We start from the raw sequence: 27,490 nt of genomic DNA, 5'->3' as shown, positions 1-27,490 counted from the left end.
CACTCGTGGGTGTTTAATAAGAAGCTGAGGTGGCAGTTCACTAGGTTGTTGTGTGTGTGACAGTTATGAAGTCTGCAGGTAGATGTGGTAGTCCCACAGTTGGAGGGCTTCTTGGCATAGTGGAGAGGAGTGAGCACTATCCTGTCTGTTTATATAGAACAGCGTTTCTCAACCAGTGGTATGAGTACCCTTAGGGGTACTCGAGAGAAGTCGGGGGGTACGTCACCACAACTGAATTTTGTTTTACAGCACTTTATTATTTTTGTACTTTTTTACACCCAAAAATCTCATCATCTGCTCAGCTATGATTAAGTTTGTTTAAACAAATGTGTTGCAGTGGTAGAAAAAAAATGGTGTGTCTGAAAACTGTAGCTACTGGGATATAATTTTTTTTTTAAAGGAGTATTTTAGGAAAAAAGGTTGAGAAACACTGATAAAGAACACTGTTGCAGTATTGCCTGTCAGTACTGAGTCACACTTTCTCTGCAATTGGGGATGAAATATCTGGCAAGCGAGTTGAACCACTCTATGCTCCCTGACGTTGAAGTGCAGTGATAGTTCCGATTGCAGCCATAAGCCCTGAGTTCTGATGTTGCCCAGGTGTGCTCCCCAGCTTGTCTCTCATTCATCTGTGACCAGGGAGAGAGTAGTTGAAGTTTGGAGAAGGGCATTCCTGCAGACCATCTGAATGAAGTTGCATACAACAAGAGTGATGGTGGAATAGGGATATTAAATGTAATTTAATCAACTGATTGACTAGTCAATGGATTGTCCGTCGATTAGTTGATAAGCGGGAAGCCACAGCAGGGTTAGCTTGTCAGCTCTTAATCCATTTAAAAGGCTAAAGTGCAGCAGAAGGGACCAAGCACAAGCAGGGACAACTGATTCCTGGCTCGTGCAGGATCCCCCGCTGCTGCGCACCAGCCTTTTAAACGGATTAAGAGCCTGTCGGCAAAACCCTGACTGCACAGAAAAGAGCCTGTTGGCAATTAATACGTTTAAAAAGCAGAGGTGCATTTGGGACTAGGTGTGAACCAGGGATCAGCTGAATCCCAGCTTGCACCCAGTCCCTGCTACCCCCCTGCCTCCCCTGCCCCACATGGAGACGGTGCTGGGGGAAACCAGTGTTTAAGCCAGCTCCCCCCAGCACTGGCTCCTACTCCTCCCCATTGCTGCCTCTGATAGAGGCAGCAAGGAGGGGAAAGTGACTAGTCAAGGGACTAGTTGACTATCCAATAATCTTTTGCTTTTCAGATAGTCCACTAATCGCTTACATCCCCTATGATGGAAGACCCTGACTGCAAAGAAAAGTGATCCACGGAGGGGCAGAAACACACACAATTGCTAAAGCAAACAAATAATATAACAATTAGAAATTAAATACTTATTTTATTTAGAAGAGCTGACTAGGTAACAGCAGACACCACTATTCTCTGCCAGGAACAAAGGGCAGTTGAGAAGGAACTGGAGCAGTGTAGTATGTCTGCCTTTCCCTATATACCTTAGCATCAGCGTGCAAGGATATATAAAGTGCGGGCCAGGACACTAACTAAAATCTCTGAGGAGTGCAAAGGAGAATTCCAAGATCTGCACTTCTAACACCATTTGGCAGATACTGTTTTTAAAAAGTACTTCTTAAAAATATATTTCTTTTGGAATGTATTAGTGTTGGAGTAAGAGTTATATATATATTTTTATATTTGTATTTTAGGTTTAATAATGTAGTAATGTGATGTATCACATTTAACATTTTACCAATTAAGCCCTTTATTAAGCCTATATATATATATATATTACTTTGTTTTAAAGTTTAGTAAGTTAGAGACAGGATTTTGGTATTGTGTCTATGTTAATGAGATTAGAAATATTGAAGGCCTGGGCCTTCAATGTGAACTGTTTTGATAATAAGATTTAGTAAGGCAATTTACAATGCTGTTTGCTTTTGTTCAATATTAAACTCTGCTGTTTGTATCTCTGTGAAAGACTGTTTGTGTGAATGAGATAAGGTGTGAAAGTTGTCATTAGAGCCAGTTGTCATTTGTGTGAGTGTGACTGAAAAGCATATGCTACTGTTGTATTCTCAATAAATTCTCAATAAATGCGGTGTACTGCCTTTTCACCTATAAAAGATCTCGCGTGCTTTGTTTAAGCATAACATTAGGCTCCAGAAATATTTTACTTTGGAGACAGATGTTCAAAGAAGCAAGCAGGCACAAAAGCAAATACTAATATTGCAATGGACATGGATGCCAGAACACAAAAGAGAGTATAATGATTTAAACAACATTCTGATAACTCAAAAGCTGCAATTTTCTGGCCCCATGAAAGACATCAAACTCTCCACATGTTCTTTGAAAGGAGGGCTGGGAGTAGTACTATTACAGTGTTATGGAACTGACTGATTACCAGTCTATATGCAAGTATCGCTATAATGGCTGCAAAGATGATGTATCAGCAAACTGAAGAGAGACATTATGTCTGGCATAAGCTTCAAAGAAGAAAGTAATCATTAACCTCTGATTGCAGTACACAAAAAGGGGCTTAGAGAAGCACCCTCCAGAATATAGTGACTAATTTTAAAAATAAAGAACTGTGACGTGACCCTGAAGTTCTAATTCAGACAACTAAGTAATGGCAGACACACATGCAAGAGCATATGCTCTATCTGCAAATACACAGCCGTCTGGCCTAGACCAAGAAATAAACATACATGTGAAAATGATAATGTGTTGCCTGCTGCATCTCCAGGCATATGGGTTGAAGTAGAGACAACTAGCTAAAAGATGAAATGCTGCAAAGAGTGATACAAGTGATAAAGGGGGGGGGGGGGAACACTTCACCTGTATATTCCTAGAATATAAATTAGCTTTCAGTGATCTTAATAATGCTCTTGAATGGGACACAAATGTAGTTCCCACAGTGTGATGAGAAAGAAAGACATTGGGATCAATATACAAAAGCACTTTGCAAGGATCACATCAAAAAAGGGCAGCTAGAAAAGTTGTATTCTCGTTACAAATGAATAGTGACACTGAAGAAATGATGAGCAGATGTGAAACAAGTCAAGTACAGAAGAACCAATGATTCGATATGAACTCACAATTTCATGACATACTCAACTTTGGGAAATCATGATCACCTAGTTATAAATGGATTATTTTACTAATTTCCCAGTAGTAACATTTTAAAAGTTTACGTGTAGTTGAAATAGGTGAACTCTAAGAATCTTGTTGCATTTCTGGTCCTATTCATATTTTCCAGCATGAAACTAGTGAGATCCAAACCCTCAAAAGGCAAGCTGACAGCCACTACTTGCATTACCAACAAGCCCTTGACACCACAAGCTAAATATGAGTCAGTAGTGTGACGCTGTTGCAAAAAAAGCAAACATGCTTCTAGGATGCATTAACAGGTGTGTTGTGAGCAACACACAAGAAATAATTCTTCCGCTCTACTTTGTGCTGATTAGGCCTCAGTTGGAGTACTGTGTCCAGTTCTGGGCACCGCATTTCAAGAAAGATGTGGAGAAACTGGAGAAGGTCCAGAGAAGAGCAACAAGAATGATTAAAGGTCTAGAGAACATGACCTATGAAGGAAGACTGAAAGAATTGGACTTCTTTAGTTTGGAAAAGAGAAGACTGAGAGGGGACAGGATAGCGGTTTTCAGGTATCTAAAAGGGCGTCAAAAGGAGGAGGGAGAAAACTCATTCTTCCTGGCCTCTGAGGATAGAAGCAGCAGCAATGGGCTTAAACTGCAGCAAGGGAGGTTTAGGTTGGACATTAGGAAGAAGTTAGGCCCTGCAGGAGAGCTTCCATTCTGAGGAGCACTAAGAGCCTCCCTGGTCTGCCCCATTGGTGGCTTGTGCCTCATTCCTCCCTCACGTCCTTGCACTTACCCCTTCCTAATTCCACTTCCTGATATCAAATAAAATACATGTATTTTCATGAACACAAACTCTATTTATTTAACAAAACTGGAGGGGGGGGGAGAATTAAACACTGGTGAGACTGGGGAAAGGAGGCGGGAGAGGGGAAAAGAGAGGGTGGGAGAGGGGAGGGGGAAACCTGGGAGGAGGGAGCTGGAAGGGGGAAGCAAGGGGAACAAGGGGGAGGGGAAGCTCAGGGCTCAGGGTTGGGGGTCTCACTGGACCAACTTGATTTCCATGCAAACCTGCTCCTGGGTTCACATGTGGCCTTTGGTGGCCAGGTGTTCTGCCGTCTAATGCGGAGATCATGGATGTTGGGGGCATCCCCCCAAACCTGAATAAGGTCCATGATCTCCACCATGGACCAGGAAGGCGCCCGCCTTCTCTGGGCCCTGGCACACTCCAGGGAGCTGAGTGACTGCTCCTGAGGAGTAGTGGAGGGCTGGCTGCCAGTGGCTTGCTGGCTCATGTTTTGGGGCCACTGGGTCAGGGTGAGTGACTGATGGCTCTGGGCTGGCAGGCTTGGAGCTGGCACAGGCACTGTGGCCAGAGTCTAGCCCTTTAAGGGCTCCGGGGAGTGAATGGATGGAGAGGAGTGTTCTAGATTGAGGCCGGAGTGGCCACCAGGACACCCTGGGAAGGCTGGAGGCCCCCTATTTTGATTTAAGGGTCTATACAGCACTTATTTCGAAATAGCTATTTTGAATTTGGCATTATTTCTCGTTGAATGAGGTTTACCAAATTTGAAATAAGCACTCCGCTACTTCGAATTTATTTCGAAATAGAGGTTTGGCTGTGTAGACGCTAGGAAAGTTATTTCAAAATAACTTTGCTGTGTAGACATACCCTTAGAGACCAATTTATTAGATCACGAACTTCAATTCTATCAGTTTAGGCTTGAATGAAGATCTTAAGTAGTTAATGCACTACACAAAGACAATTCCCCCACCTTTGATATTTGAATCTTCATAGGAAATACTGTGAATGAGGCACAACCTCCCTGACTTAATTAGCTTCATTTACACTGGTCCTACAATTGGCAGGTAACTTCTTTTGCTGTTATATTTACCCCAAATTCTATAATTTCGACTTCAACTCATCTGATTAAGTGAGTTTTATCCATGAAAGCTCATGATACTATATATTTTGTTAATCTCTAAGGTTCTACAGCAAGTATGCTAAGTAAATCTAAGAAGAGGGCTGCAGTGACTATATATAAAAATATATGTATTTTTTTTAGGTTCATGGTAGCACTCTTCTTAGTTTCTCTGGTGAGGACTGAACTTAGTTTTGGTATTGTTTCTAATTTGGTTACTATAGTTTCAATTCCTTGCAGCATGGGAGCAGAGCTCTATATTTCTTCTCTACAAAACAAGAAAAGAATTGTGATGTTAGAGCACTGAACTAATTTTCCACAGAGTTCTCAAAGTTATCCTTCTAAAACTGAAACAAAGCTCTGTTTTGCCATCCCTGATATTAATTTGGGATTGATATCTTGATGCATATTCCCACAGACTGGAAGATTCAAAAACAGAAAACATCTGTTATGAAAAACTGATTGAGAAAACTGTTTCCATAGGGAAAAGAAGCTTGATAGTTTTATCAAGATTTTTATACTTCACAATTCTATGAGAGATATTTCTAATAGTGTAAAACACTGTTTGCCAAATATTACAATTTTTGTAGTCACTGTTTATATATTCAGTAGACAGACTACTTTTTACATTTGGAAAAAAAAATAGGAAAAAGACTCAATTCTTTGAGCATTCGACAAAATATTTTTCAATTTGGATTAATGAAAAACATTGAGTCCTTACATCCTTTACTCTCCCCACAGCTCATAATATCTTGCCTGCTGGCTAAAAGGACAGCTGCTACTTATTCCTTTTTATACATTCCTTGCCATCACGGCTTGGTGAAAAGCCTCTTCTTCTTCTTCACAATATTTACATGTTGTTTTCATCATGTTTGCACCATTACAGAAGTAATAGTAACAGTCTCACCAATACAGCTTTCACTTTTTACTTCATATCCTGGTGGGCAGATGCATCTGAATGATCCTTCCAAGTTCTGACAGGTACCAGGAGAGCATGCACCAGGAAGGGCCGTACACTCATTAGTATCTTTAAAAAGTAAATAAAATGTATAAGGTTTCAGACATTTTGAAATTAATGCAACAGTGAATTATTTATGTTTATGTAACTCTGGCTGACAATGCTGTCACTCACAACAGAGGTATATGAGCCTATAGATTCTTTCCTGACTTTAGAGAACCAGGGAAAGGAAAACAAATGATATTATTTTAAACCTTCATGCTTTTGCCACCAATTTTCTTAATGTAAATCTGTTATTCTCAACATTCTATCTTAGATTTGAAGAATGAAATATTTCATTCTAAATGGGGCCAACAGTTTGATGATTTCAAGTCAGAGAAGGCTGGAATCTCTGGTTTATTACATACCAATGCAATTCTTGCCATCTGGAGTAAGTTCATATCCTTCATTGCATAAACATTTGAAAGAACCAATTTCATTAAAACATCTTCCATTTCTGCACACCTGACCAAAGAAGGAACTGCACTCATCAATATCTGTAAATAAACAAGAGAGGCTGAGTTTTTTCAAGAGGTCTAACAGAATGTATATGCTCACACACTATTTACAGTATGGTATAAACACACTGAAATTGCAATATATAATTCTACGAAAGAGACAAATGCTGAGCAGCAAGGGAACTGTTGACAGCTAATGGAAAGTAACTCTCACTTCAGTGCATTAAGGCATATGTCCTATTTAAACAACACCCCCTTTTATAGGGTATTATATTTTTTAAACTTGCAGCATTACATCAGCTACTGCATCTGGAGATGTTCAGTGGCTGCCAAGTGATGTTTTGTGTGGTACTAACACAAGAACATGGAAAAGAAAGTGTTACATGGAGCATTCTGAATTTATCTGGAGTTTTAGATATTCTAAGGTATTCACTGAACATGTTTTGTTACTTTTCATGTTTTGCAGAATACATATTCCAGTCAGCACGGAGTCATCCTGCATCTGTCAAGCTGCTGCGGTAGTTCAGGAGACCAGAACAAGTGGGATGAACATTGGAAATGCCCAATTAGCTCTACAGCAACATTTTAGTAACATAGATTTAAAAAGATGTACAAGAAAAATGCTGATGGGAAAATATGGACTGTCAGGTAGTAAAGGCATTAGCTGTTAATTCTAGTAGGTTTAGATACAACTTTTACTCAGTTATATAATATATTTTAATTTGAACCTTGAAGGTGAAACACTTCTTCTATCAGGTATATAATCCTTACTGTTTACTGCAGAGGTTTCATCTCATCTTGGTTTCTGTTGATAACAGGATGCTGAAAAGGGAGTTACTCACCTCATGCAGTAACAGGTGTTCTTTGAGATGTGTGTCCCCGTGGGTGCTCCACTCTAGGTGAAGGGTCGCCCTGAGCCACAGATCGGAGCTTTGTACAGCAGTTTCCCCTGTTGAGCCACTCATGCTCAGGAGGCGTCTCTTGAGCCCTTTCCGCCTCCTGAGGAGCGCGGCTCAACTCCCTCCCTTTCAGTTCCTCATCTCCACCCGAGTAATTTCGACTCCAAGCAGAGGAGAGGTAGGGAGGGTCATGGAGCACCCACGGGGGGACACATCTCAAAGAACACTCGTTACTGCACAAGGTGAATAACTCCCTTTTCTTCTTTGAGTAGTGACCCCGTGGGTGCTCCACTGTAGGTGACTACAAAGCAGTATTCAATGTAAGGCTGGAGGGAGCCGGAATCATTGTTTGGCAGTGGGAGAGAGCACTGCTGTGGCAACTGCTGAGTCACTTTTGAGTTGTGGAATAGCTGCGTAGTGTTTAGCAAAAGTATGGTCTGAAGACCATGTTGCTGCCCGGTAAATGTCTCTTAAGGGGATGTTGCCCAGAAAGGCTGTAGAGGCAGCTGTGGCTCGGGTGGAATGCGCTCGTGGTGGGTGCTGTTACGGTCTATTGCCCAGAGAGTGGCACTTGATTATACATGTTGATATCCACTTTGAGATTCGTTGCGATGATATTGGTGTCCCTTTGGATCGTTCAGCAGTGAAGATAAAAAGTCTTTCAGATTTATGAAATGGTTTTGTTCTTTCTAGGAAGAAGGCCAGAGCCCTCCGGATGTCCAGAGTATGCAGGGTGGCATCTCTCTGTGAAGAGTGTGGTTTCGGGAAAAAGGTAGATAATACGATCGGTTCGTTGACGTGGAATTCCGTACAGACCTTAGGCAGGAATGTTGGGTGGGGTCTAAGTATGACCCTATCCTTCGTGAAAACTGTGTAAGGGGGTACCGACATTAGTGCTGCAAGTTCACTCACCCTTCTGATGGAGGTGATGACTAATAGGAAGCTGACTTTCATAAAAAGGAAGGGGAGTGGTATTGTTACCAATGGTTCAAAAGGAGGTCTGGTGAGGTAGTCCAAAATGAGATTTAGGTCCCACAAGAGGGGGTGGGGCCTTATTTGGTGGGTACACATTTTGGAGTCCCTTGAGGAACCTCTTCATGATAGGATGGTTAAAAATTGAGAAGCCGTCCACCGAGGTATGAAATGCTGCCAATGCAGAGAGATGTACTCTTAGAGAGGAAATTTACAGTACTGATGCTTTAAAGGTCCATAATGTAGTATAGGATGGTATTCAGTGGAGAAACACGGGGTTCCACTTTGGCTCGTTAACCAGGGAGAGAATCGTACCAATTCCTGCTGGTAGGTTTTTCAAGTGGATTGCCTCCTGCTATGGAGGAGGATGTCTTTTACTTGCTGCAAGCAGCGGTCTTCTATCTCTGAGTACCAGAAAGAAGCCACGCCTGAAGATTCAGGATACGGAGTTCTGGATGTAGTATTCTGCCGTTGTCCTGAGATAGTAGGTCTATCCGGTATGGTAGTGGATGGGGAGGCTGGACCACTAGCTTGTGAAAGTATGGGTACCAGGTTCGGCGAGACCATGATGGGGCAATCAGGATGACTAGGGCTTTTTGTCTCAGGATTTTGCGTAGGACTCTTGGGATGAGAGGTATGGGGGGAAGGCATAATGTAGGGGGGCTGCCCGTTTGATTAGGAAGGCATCCCCCAGAGAGTGCTTGCCAAGTCCCGCACGTGAGCAGAATTGAGGACATTTGATATTCTGGGCCGAAGCGAAGAGGTCTATAGATTGCCATCCCCACTGGTGGAAAACTGAGTTTGTGACCTCCATATGTAATTCCCATTCGTGGTCTAAGGTGAAGTTTCGACTGAGGGAGCCTGCTCTGGTATTGTTCACCCCTAGCAGGTAGGATGCTATGAGGGTGACCTGGTTGCAGATGCACGAGTTCCAGAGGCGAATAGCCTCCGCGCATAGGGAGCAGGAGCGGGCTCCACCCTGTCTGTTTATGTAAAACATCGTGCAAATATTGTCTGTTAGGATGCGAATTGTATGATTGGCGATGTCGGAAGCAAAGCGTGCACAAGTGTTCCATACTGCTCTGAATTTGAGAAGGTTGATGTGCAGGAGTCTCGTTTGGGGACCACCTGCTCTGAACTTTGCAGCCGTCCATATGTGCACCCCAGCTGAGGAGGGAAGCATCCGTGGTAATTTGGATAGTGGGTTCGGTTTGTTGGAATGGGACCCCCTCCAAAAGATTGTTTGGCACGGTCCACCATCGTAGGGATGCAAGCACGTTTGGTGGGATAGTAACTCTTTTGCTTCAGGGGTGTCGTGATGGGATGTAAACGGTCGCCACCCAGAGCTGGAAGCATCGAAAGTGTAGGCGAGCATGGTGGACTACATAGGTGGTGGAAGCCATGTGTCCCATTAGTCGGAGGCATGTAAGTACTGTGGTGGTAGGCATTGTGAGCATCCCGGTTATAATTTCCTGCATAGCTGCGAAATGTTGTCGAGGTAGGTATGCTCAGGCTGTAACGGAGTCCAGTCATGCGCCAATGAACTCTATATCTTGGACTGGGTGCAGTGTTGATTTGTCTTTGTTGATCAGGAGGCCTAGACAGTTGAGGAGGGCCGTGGTCGTATATATCATAGAGGTGGTTTCGGCATTTGAGGATCCCTTTAGAAGGCAGTCGTCCAGGTAGGGGAATACGATAACATTCTGCCGCCTGAGGTACACAGCTACGACCGCTAGTACCTTCAAAAATACCCTCAGAGCTGATGAGAGGCCAAAGGGGAGAATCTTGTATTGGAAGTGGTCTGGACTGAGCGCAAAGCGTAGGTAACGTCTGTGGGAGGGGTGGATGGTTATATTGAAATAGGCATCTTGGAGGTCGAGGGCTGCGAACCAGTCCCCTTGATCTAGTGCAGGAATGATTGCGGAGAGAGTGACCATCTTGAAATGCTGTTTCTTGATAAATTTGTTCAGTTTGTGGAGATCCAATATAGATCTCCAACCCCCTGTTCTTTTCTCAGTCAAGAAATAGTTTGAGTAAAACCCTTTCCTGCGGAACTCTTTGGGTACCCTTTCTATCACTCCGATGATGAGGAGCCGATCGATCTCTTATTTTAGAAGGGTTTCGTGAGAGTGGTCCCTGAAAAGGGACGGGATAGGGAGGATAGAAATAAAAGCGATGGTATAGCCCACTCGAATTATCTCTAGGACCCAGCGGTCCGATGTTATGGATTCCCACTGTGGGAGGAAGGGGGCGCAAGCGGTGGTTGAATAGATGGCCATGTTGAGGTGGTGCTAGATCGCGAGGGAGGTCTTGCAGGCCCTCGACCAAATGTTCAAATTTGCTGCTTAGATGGTTGAGTAGCCGGTGGGCGGGCTTGGTTGGGTCGCCTTCTGGGACCTCGCTGTCTTGGTCTGGTGTCTTCATAAGGCCTCTGTGGTCGATTGTATTGCCCATATCGGTATTGATTGTATGAATTATATGGGGTGTATCGCCTGCGTTTATAGGGTGGTGTTTACATGCCTAACGTGCAAAGTGTGGACTTAGAATTTTTGCTGTTGTGGAGCATTTCGTCCGTTGTGGCTGCAAATAACTTTTGCTTGTCAAATGGCAAGTCTTCGCGGGGAGCTCCAGATGAATGGAGCCAAGAAAATCTACTCATCACCACCGTTGTAGCTGTAACTCGGGCTGCAGTGTCAGCTACATCCATTGCCATTTGGAGAGCGGTGCAGACGATCATATGGCCCTCATGAACTAATGATTTCAAGATGGGTCTTTTGGAGTCGGGAAGGTGTGGCATTAGTTCTCCTAGTTTTGAGTAGTGGTCAAAGTCGTGATTTGCTAAGAGAGCAGAGTAATTTGATATTCTGAGTTGTAGAGTGGAAGAGGAGTATATTTTCTTGCCAAAGGAGTCCAACTTTGTGATCCTTGTCTGCGTTGCCCATCCTATATTGTGGAAGCTTCGTTCGTTGTTGTGCTGAGTCCACGACTAGTGAGTTAGGTTGTGGGTGAGTGAAGAGAAAGTCATTGTCTTTTGAGGGGACAAAGTACTTTCTGTCAATTTTCTTATTAGTTGAATGGATGCAGGTGTCTTCCATAGGTCTTCTGAGGTCTCCATTATTGCCTCGTCTATGAGCAGGGCAATCTTGCCATGTAGTGTGGGATGTAGATTCTTTAGCAATTGGTATTGTTTCTTCTGCACCTCTTGCAGGGAGACATTCTGGCTTGTTGCTACTCTCTTGAATAGTTCTTGGAACTGTTTTAGATCCTCAATTGTTCCAGTGTCTGATGGTACTACAGCGTCATCTGGTTGTGCATCAAGGGCATCAGAGTGTGTGACATTTACTGACTGAGTATCTGAGTCATTGTCTGAGATTCGTTCCGCCTCGTCCTCCGAAAGACTTTCTGGAGGTAGGGGCTGTGGCCGAGGCAAACTTCTCTGGGATGTGGTGGAGCGAGGTGGGGAGCGGTGTCCATATGGCTCCCAGTGTTTCCACAGTCCCCATTGCAGTGGATAAGGTGGAGGTGGGTAAGGCCAGTATGGGTGCCATGGGTTATGTTGTGGTGGAGCCCTATAATGGTGAGAGCGAGACTTCCCAGGTGATGGATGTCACGAGGAATAGACCGTGTGGCAGTCATCATCAAGAAGGGGAGCGTTCTGAAGAGATAACGGTGATATCGACCTGCGAGGGGATTGCCTTGATGGAGACCACCCAAGAGAGTAAGAAGTAGAGGACAGGCACAGATGCCTGCTGTGTGGATCAGTCTCTCGCTGGGGCTGATCCCTAGCAGCCTCATCTGCCTGCTTGTCTGGCTGTGGCAGAACCAGCGGAGCATCAGCTGGTGCCAGCGGCTTCAGAGGCTGCCCATCCTTTTGCTGCGGTGCCGTGACTTTAATCGGCACCACAGCTTTAAGCTGTGCTGTAGCTTTCAGCGCCACAGAGGCTTGAAGCGGCGCTGGGTCTGGAAGCGGTGCCGGCTTTTCCTGCCGTGCCAGCTGCGTAGAGCACTCCCGGGGTCGCTCAGCTGTTGCGCGCCCCGATGCCGGCGCGGAGTGTGAGGATCGCCCCGAAGCCTTAGTGGCAGAGGTCTTCCCAGCCTGGTGTGCCTCTCCTCTACGTTTGGGAGAGGAAGAGGCTGGAAGGGAGCGGGATGGAGAGGCTCTTGCTCTCGGGTCATTCCTGGAAGGCGGGGGAGGCTCTTGCCGTGCTGTAGGTTGTTCCCCCGCAGGCTGTAAAGCCTTTTCAAATAGAATCATTCTGAGGCGGAGCTCACAATCTTTTCTGGCTCTCGCCATCAGGGACTTGCAATGGGTACAGTTGTGGGGACAGTGAGTCTCCCCCAAACAGCGTATGCAGTTTGAGTGACCATCTGAAGCCGGCATCGGGTCCCGGCATTGACCGCATTTTTTAAAGCCTGAGGAGCCGGACATGGTGAGTTCGCTCCTCCTTCAGCTTATTATATTTATCTTCTATACTGTTATTGTAGAATGTCTTTGTGTGGTTTTCTTCTTCTTCTGTTTTTTTTTTTATAATGTCTTTATGCGTCTCTTGCTTTGACAGCTGGGAGAACGCCGGTTCACTGGAGTCCCGGTTTGAGGTGAGTTTAAGCCCCCTGAGGGGAGATTTTAATTAAATCTATTTTTCCTATTTCTAGGGGGGGGGGTTGTTTGTTTGTTTGGAAAGAAACAAGGAGAGACTAACTTGGATTAGAACAGGAGAAAATAACTATTGGCTAAGTAACTAAAGGGAAAGTAGTCAGTCTGACAGGGAGCTCCTGTTTGCTCCGTCCGCTGATGAGGGCGGTTAAAGAGGAGGTGAAAGGGAGGGGGTTGAGCCGCGCTCCTCAGGAGGCGGGAAGGGCTCGAGACACCTCCTGGGGAGTGGCTCAACAGGGGAAACTGCTGTACAAAGCTCTGATCTGCGGCTCAGGGCGACCCTTCACCTAGAGTGGAGCACCCAGGGGGACACTACTCGAAGAAGAACTAAAAGGAATAATGTTTGATGCAGAATGAAAATTTCTGTGCTATTGATTATAGCTCATGAACCATTATTCTCTTTCCATACTGTTTACAACAGGGATGTTAGCGACTAATCAACTATCCATTAAGCATGTGATTATTGGATAGTCGGCTCAACTAGTCGCCTTCCCTTGTTATCAGAGAGAGGCAGCAAGGGGGGAGCAGGAGCCCGTGCTGAGGGGAGAAGGTTTAAAAGCTGGTTCCCCCAGCACCGTCTCCATGGGGGCGGGAGTAAGGGGACAGGAGCACAGTGGGGAACACGGAAAGGCGGTGCTTCTGCCTTTGAAATGTAGCAGGGCTCTTGTACATTTCAAAGGCAAAGCACACACAGGAGCACTCAAGCAGTGCCCTGCTGGCTCCACACACCCTGCTTTTGAAATGTACAAGATTTTGGTGAAGGTGGTCTCTCAAAACTAGTCAGAAGTAAAGGGAAACTCATTTGTCCACATATCTGGAAGAAAAGGAATGTTGTTCCTTTAAGGCTGTGGTCACCAACCGGTCTATCGCGAGGCCTAGACCAGTTGATCGCAATGTGTTCAGCCCCTCCCATTTTCCCCCCCACCCGGGGAAGCCTCACTACCTGCCTCCAGCAACAATGGAGGTAGTGCTGGCTTCCTGAGGGGCGGATGGAAGTCCTGCAGCTTCGTGCCACTTCCGGGGGTTCCAGAAGTGCGCTGGCTGCTCCCCACCCACAGGTCTGTGGTGTGCCGGGCGCACTGCGGGAGGGAGCGTCAGCCCCAGAGGAGGAGGGGTTAGTCAGCCCCGGGGCAGGCGCGTGCGGGGATTTCCCTGCACCGTGGGAGGGGGGAGTTGGGCCCGGAGGAGGTGCGCACCAGCTTCCCTCGGAGCGGGGGGGAGAGGAGGATGCAGGTGCAGGAGACTCCCTGCCCCCACTGGCACCCCGACCTCCTCGGCTCCCTGCACTCTCTGTGCCCCTGTTCTCTGCCCCCTCTTCCACTTCCCAGCCATAGAACTCTGTCCCCACTCCCGTCCCCAGCCACAGAACTCTGTCCCCAGTGGTACCCTGTCCCCTGCTGCGGAACCCACTAGCACCCTTCCCCGGTACTATGTCCCCTGCTCCCACCAACATAGTTTGGGCCACATTAGTGAAGTTTGGGGGGGGGGGGTTGGAGGAGGGTTTTTTTGCATCTCACTTGTGTGGCCCCAACTGACTTTTCTGTGGGTCAGTGACCCCTGACTCAAAACAGGTTCCCTGCCCTTCTCAGAAATAAAGACAATGCAGAAACTTTTTGTGTTTGACATAGTATTTATTTAAAAATGAAGCCTGGCCAACAAGCCCCAATCTGGCCACAGCATCATAACACTCCTGCTCCCCCAGACCCTACATCTGAGCCTATCATACACTGGAACCACCTGCCCTGAGCCCCTCACATACCCCAACTCAAATTCCTGAACCCTCACATCCAGAAGTCTGTGGCTTGCTTAGTACCCTAACCCTACATCTGACCCCAACACTGCCCGGCCTGGAGCCCTCTCCCTGAGCCAGCGTCCCCTTATTCACCTCCTCCTGCATCCAGATTTCCTCCCAGAGCTTGCACCTCTCACCCCTTCCCACATCCAAATCCCTCATTGCCACCCCAGAGCCTACATATTCTGTCTCAACCCAACAAAGGTACGGCTAGACTGTAGGAGTTTTTCAGGATTCCATAGATATCCCAGAAAAACTCTTCTGCATCCAGGGATGCATTTGTTCTTCTGCTTCTTTTAGTGGAAGAGCAAACATGATCTTTCAGTCACCCCTATATTCCTCTTTCCACGAGGAATAAGGGGGCTTCCAAAAGAGGGTTTTTTCCTGAAATTTGGTCCAGTCTAGACAGGCCAAATGTTGGAAAAACCTCTTCCTACAGAAGAATTGGGAAAAAAAGCAGCAAGGGTTGGGAATTGCAAGTGATGGAGAGAATAGAGAGGGTGGGGCTTCAAGGAAGGGGCGGGGCAGTAGATCTTGGCTTGTTCTGTCATTTAAAAAGTCATCTTGAGTGTAAAAGGTTTGGAGACCACTGCTTTAAGGGGTCTCTTCAACCAGGAATGTGAAAAGGGAGAGATAGGAAGGACAGGAAGACACCGAAAGCTAGTTTTTGTACTTAGTAATTAAAATGTGTATTTTAGATAAGGGGGGGGGGGTCTTTTGAAGAATTTATTTTTAAAAATCTGTATGTCAGAAGATCCAAGCATTTAAGGTTAAAGCTGAATACTCAGGTTGTGCATCTTAATACCTATGACAAGGATTTTACAGAGATGTGATTTTATAGATTTCAACAACAAAGTAATGAAATATTTTAAGCAAATTCTAAACTAAGGTCCTGTAGACATAATGTACCACTGCCTTTGTCAGTAAATTCAGGGTTGGCACATGCCTGTTAAAGGGTTTCATTACCAGTTAATGACTCTTTCAAAGATTCAATGTTATGCTAAAAGGTCTGGCAAGCTGAAAGGTTTTCCTTTTTAAGTTAACAGATCTCAGGGATAAGGGTCACCAGTCTGCAAACAGCAACATCTTGCCCTTGGAGCCTTCAGGAACTGTCAGAGTAGGAATAGGAAGAGGAGACAAGTTGAGCATTGCCTCCCCTTCTTTCTTATACCCACTGCCCATGCTTTACTCTTCCGCTTTAAAAAAAAAAAAAAGATGATTGAGGAACTGTGCTTGTACAAAACCATCAAAAGCTTAGCTGTACTCTAGAAACAGTGATGACTGTGGGAAGGTGAAGGTTGGGAGCCAATGCCGACTGCTTCTTTGATACTGGGATTTCTTTCTTTCCACAATCCTGCAGTGTAGCAGGGTACTGAGCACCCTGTCCTCCTGCTGATGCTGCTGGGCATGATCCTGCCAGGAGCGCTGATGCTGGGCCGAATCCTGTGCCTTCCCATTTTTTACCCCCCACCCCCACCACATCCAAATTACAGCCCTGAAGATGTTACATGGACTGCAGCTGTATGCTGGTTGGAATGCAAACAGGCAATGCACTGAGGACAATTAATTTAGAGGTTATTAATTCATTGGGAAAATGCAGTCTGTGTTCCAGGTAAGGAATAGTGCCACATAACTTGGGATGAAGCATCATTTACAGTAATGACCCTGAATTGTGGCTCAGGCTGAGGTATGCTCAGGACCAATCTCCAGTGAGAGTGAGGAGTGATGCAAAAGAAGCTAACCCACATTGATCACCCCAGAAGATGCTGGACCAGCTCCTTACGTGATTTTTTTGCTGGCTGCCAATGGCCCCCAGCTACTAACACAGCAGTTGGGGACCAGCTGAGTATAAAGGAATATGCTTCCTTCTCTTCTACAACAGACACCAAGAGAGGTGGATGACACAAATAGCACTACAGTTGCACTACTTGACTCGAACATTTCTAAACAGAGAGGTTTCCTCCAATGGCTTGGACTGTTTTGCACCATCAGAGCAGAGCAAATCCTAGTGTACTAAAGAATCGGGGCTTACTTCTTTTTAAAAAATGAAACAAGAAAATGCTGTTATCTACAGAAATCCACAGGTGAGGTAACTTATTTTCTGCACTTTACTAAGTACCCTGATTTAAATATATCCCATTATGACACCAAAGCAGCAGCAATGAAATTAAAGTTTGGATTAAAGTTCTTACCCATACAGTCATTGTTATGAGTGAGCTCAAATCCTGGGTAACACAGGCAGTTATATGATCCAACTGTATTTTTACAAGTTCCATTTCCACATGGATGGCGTTCACATTCATCAACATCTACAAAGAGAAATGAATTTGTAGAAAGGAATTGTCTTCCCTGCTATTTTTTAATGTGCTATGCACACAAAAAGTGCCAATACTTTAAATCTCGGTCTTTGACTTCATCCTTTATACTTCACATTTTGGTACTGGCTTTTTGTATAGTGAGCAAACATATAAACAATTGTATATATCAGTTTTTTTAATTGATACTTTAAAATAAAAGACTCATGGTCAACCAGGCTGGCCTTAGGATTGACAATGCCCTATTTGGCTAGAGTAGGTATGGCGGTAAATTGAGCTGTGAGTCACCTGCTTCTTGATTCCTTCTGTTGCAAAGTGCATGTAGCAGGAAAATCAAGTCATGAGTTTGCTTTAGGAAAATCTGAGATTAACCTCAGCAACTGACATTGCTGTGGGAAATTTGAGCTGTGAGCACCTTAGTTTACATAGCAGTCCTCAACAGCACACTGTACACCTTTTTAGCCAAGGCCAAATATCTTCTTTGATGCTTGTTCAGCCCTCAGCATATTGTGGGTGCTACTGGAAACAAATTAACAACCATAATAATCTGCCCTTGTACTTAAACCTGCTGGTCGATGAGTTAACCAGTTCAGAAGGCAAAACTGAATACCAATTGTGTTTAACAATATAGTGTCAATGAGACCTCAAAATGCCATACACCCGTGTGATGCCTTTTACATACGCGATTCTGTTTGTGATAATGAGTCATCTTCCACTTATATTAATATAATATTCTGGTGGCAACAGCAGCAGTTTCTTACAACAAGTAACAATGTCTTTTAATGTGTTTCACTAATGAAAACACAGAAGAGACTCTGAATGAATTACTCAACAGCAGTCCACAGACCAACACAGACTGAGAATGGCAGGGTTAGTGATTTCAGGTGGACACTATCTAAGCTATTCCTATGCCTTCCAGACAATGTCACATTTTTGGGCAGTCTGACTAGGCGCAATGTAGTCTCTCATTTCATCTAATTTCATTTTCCCCTAATAAAACCATTTCACTATAACTGTTTGCCATACTATGAATGTATTTAGCAGTAACAGGATTTACAGATCTCAGAGGAGTAACCACGTTAGTCTATAACTTAAAAAAAAACCAACAATGGTTCTATAGCACTTTAGGGACTTACCTAAAAATATATAGATAGTATCATGAGCTTTCATGGGCACAACCCACTTCTTCAGAAGATCAATATGGAGCAAGGTATGAACTGGATGGGCTGTTATATTCAACACTCAAATTACATCAAAAGCTAAGTATTGGGCACTTACAGCTTGCTTTATTAGCCTTATTTAGCATGGACACTTTAATTGATAGGGTTTTTTCCCCTCCTCTCCCCTCTTTTTTTGTTTTATAATTCTGCCTCTTGCTCCATATTTGTCATCTGAAGAAGTAGGTTGTGCCCACAAAAGCTCATGATACAATTTATATATTTTTAGTTAGTCTCTAAAATACTACAGGTCCATTGTTGTTTAAGGATTTACTGGACTTCAAGATTCTAAGTCTTTAAATCAATTAACGAAAAAGGTCTTGCAAGGTTTTCTCAGTGTATGCAAGTTATTGGCATTATATATCAAGCTCTATGATAGACTTTGAGCCATCTCAGGTTTTATACACACATTTTACGAATTTGCACGTGCAAATATTGAAACTATTGAACATGAACTAAACTTTTGCATGAAACTGTGAATCTGTGGTTAGGTATTTAATTGCACTTTATAAATGCAATAACAGACACAAAAACCTGTATTCACAATTTTAGAAATCCCATAAGCATTTGGCTTTTAAAAAGGTCTTCAAAGGCTCTTACATTTATGAATTAATTTCTAGTATGTTTCTAAGAAATATATGGCAGTTTTCATGATTTTTTACAGATCGTGATGGTCAGAATGAGGATGTTAAAATGAAATTATCTGGCTAATCATATAGTTGATACAATTTGTATCAACTACATGATTAGTCGATAAGCACTGCTTTGCAGAGCTGCAGCGGGGGTAACTCCAAGAGCCGACTCGAGGTGGAACTCAGCAGTCCTGTCTCATGCTGGCTCTGGAGCTGCAACTCTGCATTTTACATGTAGTAAGAACCACTGGGGCTCCTACTACATTTAAAATGCAGAGGCACAGCAATCAGCGGGAGTCGAGACTGCTCGGTCCCAGCTTGTGCTGACTCCAGCAGTCCCTGCTTGCGGTGGACAGCGCTGTCTACCACGAACAGAGATTGCTTCAGCACCAGCCCCTGTTCACGGCAGCCCTGCCTTCGGCCAGCCCTAGCAACTGCTGCCTGAGCAGCCCCTGGCCACCTCGAGCAGGGGTTGCTTGGCAGTAACAGCCTCTGTCAGCTGGGGGGCCCAGATCTCCACTGGGACCCCTGCAGACAGGGGCTGCTTCACAGCAGTGTCTCCTATCCACCCAGTCCTTCCTCTGACGGAGGCAGATGGGGAGGCGGACAGGCAGCACGCTGGAGACGGTGCTGGGGGTACAGGCTTTTTAGCTGGCTCCCTCCAGCACAGGCTCCTGTCGTTCTCCTCCCCCCTCCCCACTCCTTGTTGCCTCAAAGAGGGGGAGGAACGCTGCAGAGAGCATGGGGCGAGTGGGAACTGCTTGAGTCCCTGCTCATCTCATGCTCCCTGCGGCACTTGGGGGGGTGACTAGTTGAGTTACTACTCAACTAAATGATAAGCATTTTACATTTGGGGTACGTCTAGACTACATGCCTCTGTCGCCAGAGGCATGTAGATTAGGCTACCCGACAGAGTAAAATGAAGCGGCGATTTAAATAATCGCCGCTTCATTTAAATTTACATGGCTGCCGCGTTGAGCCGACAAACAGCTGATCAGCTGTTTGTCGGCTCAGCGCGATAGTCTGGACGCTCCCCTGCCGACATCAAAGGGAGTTGTCGACAACCCAGGTATGCCTCATCCCAGGAGGCATACCTGGGTTGTCGACAACTCCCTTTGATGTCGGCAGGGGAGCGTCCAGACTATCGCGCTGAGCCGACAAACAGCTGATCAGCTGTTTGTCGGCTCAACGCGGCAGCCATGTAAATTTAAATGAAGCGGCGATTATTTAAATCGCCGCTTCATTTTACTCTGTCGGGTAGCCTAATCTACATGCCTCTGGCGACAGAGGCATGTAGTCTAGACGTACTCTTGCTTATCGGATAGTCGACTAGTCACTTACATCCCTAGGTAGGAATTAGAGTTCCTCTCTTCTTCCTCCTCCATGAATCTATGAATTTACAGATTTTTAAAACGTATTTTTTGTTTTAATGTGGAAGGTCTCTTGCATTTTTCCGTAAGAGCTGGCAGGATCATAGGGATATTTTTACCATATACAATTATTTATCTTTAACCTTTACAAATTCTTAGTTTAAAGTTACAAAATATTACCTTTTTAAATAAAAAATGTTTGAATGTTTGGAGTTAGAACAAGTCAATTTCCAAGTGCCCTTCACAAATAATTTGAATGTGACATTTCCAGGGGAACACTGAACTATTCACAGCCATAATATACGCACGGGCTTATTTACACAAGCTGCAGTAGCTATATTGGTCTGTTTTCTCAAAGCATTATCCAGTGATACAAGGGGAGCAGAATACATGCATTACCTTTTTATGATAATATAATGTGTACAGTTTTAAAAACCCAAATAGGCCAGAATCTTTGGTTTTTGTGATGTATGTATCTTAGTGACATCTCTGTCACATCACTATATGAACACAATAAAAATAGGGACTTAAACAAATTAAGTGCCCTTCAACATGGAGACTCTGATTTTATATTTTATTAAGTGATGTGTGGCTTTGGACAAACTAGTATCAAGCATGTTTTACTTGAGATAAAGCACTTGACATTTTTAAAAAGGAAATTCTAATTTATCTAATTGATATTTCATATATGAAATTAGTACTTTAATAGGAATATATCCTTGTAAGTGAGCTCAAATTCTAGATACATTCCATTGTCTAGAACTGAAAGAGTTTCCTTTCCATACCCATGCACATAGTCTGGTCTTGAGATGCCTTAAAACCACTGTGACAGACACACTGGTAACCTCCTTGCATGTCCACACACAATCCATGGCTACAAACATTAGGAATTTCCAGACATTCATTGCGATCTATAACAAAAATATGAAACATTATTTATTTTATCATTCATTTTTCATGAACATGTTTTTACAATGTTAGCACATTATTGAAATCATGCTCAAAATTAGCCATAACCAAAACTGAATCATTACAAAACTGTTTTTATGGGAACTTTCTTTTGTCTATACATTTGAGGTATCGAACATATTCTAGTAATAGCTCAACCTCAAGAAAGTTGTTTTAAAATCTCATGTTATTATTATTATGGACAGAGAAATATGGCTAGAATGTAAAGATTCTACTTTGAACATGAAGAGTTAAATGTACAAGCAAACTAAACAACAGTTTCTCTTGCATCTTGATAGGAAACATGTACATATGATGGACAGAAATAGATTCAAGGTAAGAAGTGGGATCAACTGATTTCTTACCAATACAGGCACCATTGGGTGATAGTTTGAAGCCCGCAGCACATTCACAGCGATAGCTCCCAGGACTGTTGATACAGTCTGCATTTCGTTGACAGAGATTGTCTCCATTGCTGCACTCATCGATATCTGAAACATCAAGAATCCTAATTCAAATGTCTAGTATCAAAATATATTTATTTGGTCTAAAGTGCCGATATTTTAAGAGCCATGCAAGGATAACTTGGAGAAAAGATTCTTGTCTTACTTGCACCCGTATAAACCAGTTACTACTATGAACTGAAGTTAATAGAATTCCATCAGTGTAAAAGTGGGATTAGAATAAAATCAGACCCTATGGATCTAATGCCCAGTTTGCAATGATTGGGCCTACACATTTACCCTAAGTGTGAGCAAGTAAGTAAAAACTGAAGACATGTTGCAAGACATATTACAATAATCTAGAACACAGGCAAACTAAAATGGTGCAAAAGCAAAACAAAAAGATGAAATTAATCCAAACAAAAAGGCCTGCTAATATAACTAAAATAACTCAAAGACTATGTTAAAATCATGGTTGGTAAACAAAAAAGAAAAAGTACCAAACTGAGTATCAATTAAGATAAATTAATTTACTAATTAATTAACACAATAATCAGTGGTTTTACACCCACCACTCCCTTTTTGGGTTCTTAAGAAAAAAAGACATTGGGGAAAAAAACTGGCAACTGGCACAAGCTTCACCACCATCAACACCATTTTCTGAGACCTCAGATCTGATTCAGTCGAATCCTGAGAGATATCCTGAATAGGCCTGTCCAGAGAGAGGAACAGAGATGATACGCCACCTCCAGCTAAAATCTCATACACTATCCCAAAGAATGTTAGGGTATGTCTACACTTGCCCCCTACTTCAAAGTAGGGAGGCAAATGAAGCATACCAAAGTTGCAAATCAAGCCCGGGATTTAAATATCCTGTGCTTGATTTGCATGTTCCCAGCCGGTCGCCATTTTAGACATTCACTAGCCCAGAGTAACTGCCCGCGTCTACACGCGGCAGTGAAACGGGAGTCCGACTTAAAGCCCCGAATTCGAATTAGCTGGTAAATCTCATTGCAGGAAGAATACCAGCTAATTCGAGTTAGGGCTTTAAATCGGACTCCCATTTCGCTGCCGCATGTAGACACGGGCAGTTACTCTGGGCTAGTGAATTTCTAAAATGGGACAGGCCAGGAACATGCAAATCAAGTGCGGGATATTTAAATCCTGGACTTGATTTGAAACTTTGGTATGCTTCATTTGCCTCCCTACTTCGAAGTAGGGGGCAAGTGTAGACGTGCCCTGAGTAAACTAAAAGTCTTAGGCTATGTCTACAATGCAGAGCTTTTCTGGGATAACAGAGGTAGCTCTGCCGTGTCCAAGGAATACGTCCGCTTTTTTGGAACAGTTTCCAAAAAAGTGGACGCAGTCTTTCGGCATCCCTGTATTCCTCATTGTATGAGGAATAAGGGATTTTCCGAAAGAGGAGGTTTTTCCTAAATTGGGCCCCATGTAGGGTGGATGTAGGAGCAGGGTAGTGATCGGGGGAGGTACAGGAACAAGGGAGGGTGCAGGGGGAGGTACAGGAACAAGGGAGGGTGCAGAAGGGGAACTTGGGGTAGGGTGTCTGGCCAGGAGGGAGGATGTAGAAGGCAAGCTGGGGGTCCAGGGATCTGGGCACGAGGGGGGACACTTACTGGGCTTTGAGCCCCTGATGCTCCCATTGGTCAGCCAATGGCAGCAGCGGAAAGCCTGAAGCCAATATGTCACTGTGCTGCCATTCCCCCAGCAAGGTGTATGTGGGCGGGGTGTTGGTGAAGAAAGCACCAACCTTCCCCACCAGACCGGCTTGCAGAGAGAGGCAGAGCAAGCCGCTCCGTGCTGGGGAAACAGCGCACGGAGCTTGCTCTGCCTCTCTCTGTGAACTGGGTGCGTATGCCTCATTCATACCAGCAGGAGCCAGACACTCCCTCCCATGTCCCTAGTGTCATTCACTCCATCCCACCCCAGTGCCATGGGCTGAGGGTGTGTGTGGTGGGGGGGAGGGAGTGTCAAACCAGTGATGGCATAGGGAGGGCTCCCTGGACGTTGGGACGAGTGCAGCTCCTGGCCCCACTGCCCAGGGAGCCTCAGGGGAGACAGAGGCTCCACCTCCTTGCCCCATGCACTGAAGTTCTGAGCAGGCTGCCCCACACCTTCTCCCTCCCTTCATATGCACAGTGAGCACTGACATGAGGGAAAGAGGCATCTGGAGCAGCCTCTAGAGTGTGCAAGTTGTTCCCGGAGCTGCCATAAACAAGTGCTGGTGACTGACTCTCAGAGGGGAGAGGGGAGGCAAGGAATGCAGTGTGAGCCTTCTCCGTGTCTGTACCTCCATCTCCTGTGACTGGCCAGACCCTATGCCTCAGCTGAGTGCAGCTGCTTGCGACGTTTGAAAGGGCCCAGCATTCAGGAGCCAGAGCTTGTTTTCATGTCTTGTGGCTGCGCGGTAACCACCAGGCTAGAATAGTAGTGCGAGTTCCTTGCTGCTTGGGGGGGGGGGGGGGGGGGGCGGGGACTGAGCTTGAACCACAGGCTCTGTGTGCCACTCAAAATCGACTGCTGTGCCACTTATGGCACATGTGCTGTATGTTGCCAACCCCAGTTTTCTACAAGGACAAGGTAAAGCTCTAGTATCACCTGGTTTTTCTGCCTAAAGAGGTCTCATTTTTTCGTACCAGCCAGGCCATACTCCTACCTGTTTTTTACCTGAAACTGTATGCAACAAAGAAGGAGCACTCCCCATAGTAGTCACTGAGGATGCATGTAAACATTCATATCCCTTATATGGGAGTGAAATACTTCCTTACCGCACCCTTTGCAATGGGAAGAATGGAAGAAGGGGCTTGCCACAACGTCTTTGGGGTGTTCAAACTAATTTTGATAAAAGGCAGGGCCACGCTGGAGGGTCCCTCTGGGACCAGCACGTCAACCATAGGGTCAAGGTCTTCAACTACCTCTTCGGCTTGAAAGACGCAAGTTCTCATCCACCCTTGTGAGTAGCCCCTGATGGGCCATATTGTGCATAGACGGTAGGAACATGGACGAGCCTGCCACTGCCTCATCAGGGGAGGAGGAAGACAAAGGTCCCACCAGACCTATGTCCTGAACACCAAGCTGTACTGGGGAGGCAGAGCACTGGATTGTACCACAGTGTAAGATCGCACTCCAGTGGTAGCATGTGACTGCGCTCCAACATGGTGCTGGAAAGCCCACTGATCTTGGTGCCAGCTGGGGAGCCAGTCTGAAGCCATCCAAGAGGCTTGTGCAGGGACAGATTGTGCTGTGAGCATGGTGTTGGGCTGTATATACACATACTGCTCAGCACCTCTCAGATAATGGGCCTCTTCTCTCTGACATCACCGAACTGATCTGGACCCAAGCCCCTGGGTTTGATGATATGCCCAGGGTGTCCAGAAAGGCCACTGTGGAGAAGCCTGCCATTGTGGAGTCCAAGGCAGGGTATGGAGCTCATGGTGTTGGTCTCTGTGGCAGTGACTGGAGTTGTGTTGGCTCAGCCTCAAGGCATAAGATTCACGCTCTGAATCAGAAGTCAATCCTGATCTCAAGGACTGGGGGGAGGGCCTGCTCCAGATGGCACAGGCAATTGATGAAAAGGGGAACAGTCCCAGGAGGCATGGTGTCAAGGGGAGCCATCTTGTGAGGAGTGGCACTAGGGAGAACAGCCCCAGGAATGAAGATGCATCATAGCCAGCTTGTCTCTAGCTGGTGCCTGCAGAGCATGATCCCGGTTGCCGCTCCAGATATATCCTCGGAAAATGCCAGGATGTTAGTTTGGTAAGGCCCCTGGCTGCTTCATATGTCATTGGGGTGGACAGTATGTCCAAGTCCTCCATTTGGCCATTCCGCTAAATGGAGAGTGGACTCCCTGTGAAGGAGTGTTAGTCTGAAGTCCCTCTCCTTTCATGGTTTTGGGTGAAACCCCTTGCAGATCTTGCACTTATCAGTATGATGTGCTTCCCCCAGCTACTGAAGACAGGAGTCATGGGGGTCCCCTGTGGCCACAGATTTTGGAACGAAGAACAGGATTTAAAGCTGTGGGACTGAGGCATGCCCCGGTTGCTCAGGAAGAGCAGGAGAAACTACTCTTCATTAAGCAAACAATCTACAATATCTAAGAAACTGTTAACTACTCAACTAGCAACAATTTACACTATCAACACTAAGAGCCTGAGAAGATGATTGCTTGAGGCAAGGGAGAAAGGAAAGCTTCAACAACTGTCACTGGTAGTAAGAAGGAATTTGGGGGGAGGGGAGGCAAGGGAGGGAAGAGTTGGCAGTGGACTATAAACACCACCATAATAATGCCACTCTAGGGGGCTTCACAGCAGACTGGCCGTTACTGCTAGGGGAAAATACTTCTGACAACTGTGCATGCAGTGCACACATACCTACTTGGAATGGATATGAGCACTCACTCAAAGAAAAAACAAAGACTCTTGCAGTACCATAGTTTCTTGTGATTGTTTTGGGTATTGCAATGATTTTTCCCATTTAGTTTTTAATAGCAATAAATATTGATGTTTTGTGCATATAAGATGGGACAATAATGGTGACTGTAGGTTATATCCCCACAATGGCCATGTTGTTCTCACAAATGTTGATTAAGCAGGTGAGCTGGGTATGTCAGTCTAAAAATGCTTGCAAACTTTTACCACCCTCAGGTATTGCAAATGGTTTATGAAGGCAAAAGCAGTTCCAGAGACAAGATTTTGTTGCCTTAAAAAAAAAAAAAAAAAAAAGCAACATACTTAGGTAAACATGCCATCAGGGTAAAGCTTTTTTCCCCAATTCAAGTTTAACCACTTATGCATTACATTTTTATAGTTTGTGTAAATGTGCAGCTTTAAATAGCTTTAACTGAAAACGGGAGAAAGAAAAAAAAGGGATTTTTTTCCATCTTTACCCATTCTGGGCATACAGCCAAAAAAGTAATAAAAGCCAGTATGTGTTCTAAAATCTTAAAATATATAACTGCACCAGTTCTAAGTTTTGCTTTAGCTACAAATAAAGTTTCAAGTTTTTAGCTTTGTTAACATCTCAAAGGTTTAACTGTAATTTTTGTAATATTTAATTAAACATTTATAAATTTTAGTTTTAAAATAAATACTTTGCAACCCTAAAATATAACCTTGTATATGCTCAAAATAAAATACAACTGAACTTGTATGAATCAATATCTGATCATAGTGAACTTGTTCACAAAAAGAGATTATGTTACACTAAGTACATCTACAAATTTACCCTAATGGTGAGTTTAGGTGTAAAGTAAGTGAAGGGTCATAAAAATGTCACAGCAACATATAAACAACACAAGTTAGTTGAAAAGGTACAAAGGCAAAACAAAAAGACCTATTGACATAACTCAAGGAATGTGTTAAAATCACGACTAGTAAACAAACAAACAAACAAGGCACAATCTGGAAATCAATGAACCAAACTTGGTGTGTCAGAAATGTGGCTTAATTGGTAAACAAAATAATGAAGAAATGGATTATTTCATCCCCCATTTTGTTTCTATCATGGCTGCCTTCACTTTTCCATTCACCATGGACCCCAGATCTCCTTCATCCTAATCCTTCATCTGATATGGTCCAACCTGTACGTTTGCTATGGAACTACGCAATCTATCGTCTCTGTATACTGAACCCCAAACCTTCCTGTTTCCAAAATCATGTTCCCACCTATAATTCTGGGACCATATGTTCCATCTAAATTAATACAACAATCAATGAACTCTAAAATTTGTGTAAATAAATATAGATATGTGACTT

At 44.4% G+C, this 27,490-nt stretch overlaps 1 protein-coding gene and 1 long non-coding RNA gene across 2 annotated transcripts in view; one reads left to right on the top strand and one right to left on the bottom strand.

Moving 5' to 3' along the window:
• The window catches only part of FBN2 (fibrillin 2), a 279,412-nt gene that overhangs the window by 33,983 nt on the left and 217,939 nt on the right, over window positions 1-27,490 (bottom strand). The window contains exons 44-48 of the mRNA XM_006131867.3: window positions 21,642-21,767; window positions 21,114-21,239; window positions 16,987-17,103; window positions 6,388-6,516; window positions 5,930-6,049 (exon numbers count right to left, since the gene is read on the bottom strand). Of these exons, the coding sequence (XP_006131929.3) occupies window positions 5,930-6,049; window positions 6,388-6,516; window positions 16,987-17,103; window positions 21,114-21,239; window positions 21,642-21,767 (618 nt within the window). The remainder of the gene's footprint in view (window positions 1-5,929; window positions 6,050-6,387; window positions 6,517-16,986; window positions 17,104-21,113; window positions 21,240-21,641; window positions 21,768-27,490) is intronic.
• Window positions 12,271-16,287, top strand: LOC149524148 (uncharacterized). Its single transcript, XR_016349885.1, has 3 exons — window positions 12,271-12,778; window positions 12,908-12,944; window positions 16,155-16,287. It is a non-coding gene; the product is annotated as an uncharacterized LOC149524148 (long non-coding RNA).

This window comes from Pelodiscus sinensis, chromosome 6, assembly GCF_052426305.1.
Source record: "Pelodiscus sinensis isolate ZL-2025 chromosome 6, ASM5242630v1, whole genome shotgun sequence".
In the NCBI taxonomy this organism is placed as follows: Eukaryota; Metazoa; Chordata; order Testudines; family Trionychidae; genus Pelodiscus; species Pelodiscus sinensis.
This window is presented reverse-complemented; position numbering and strand designations above follow the sequence as displayed.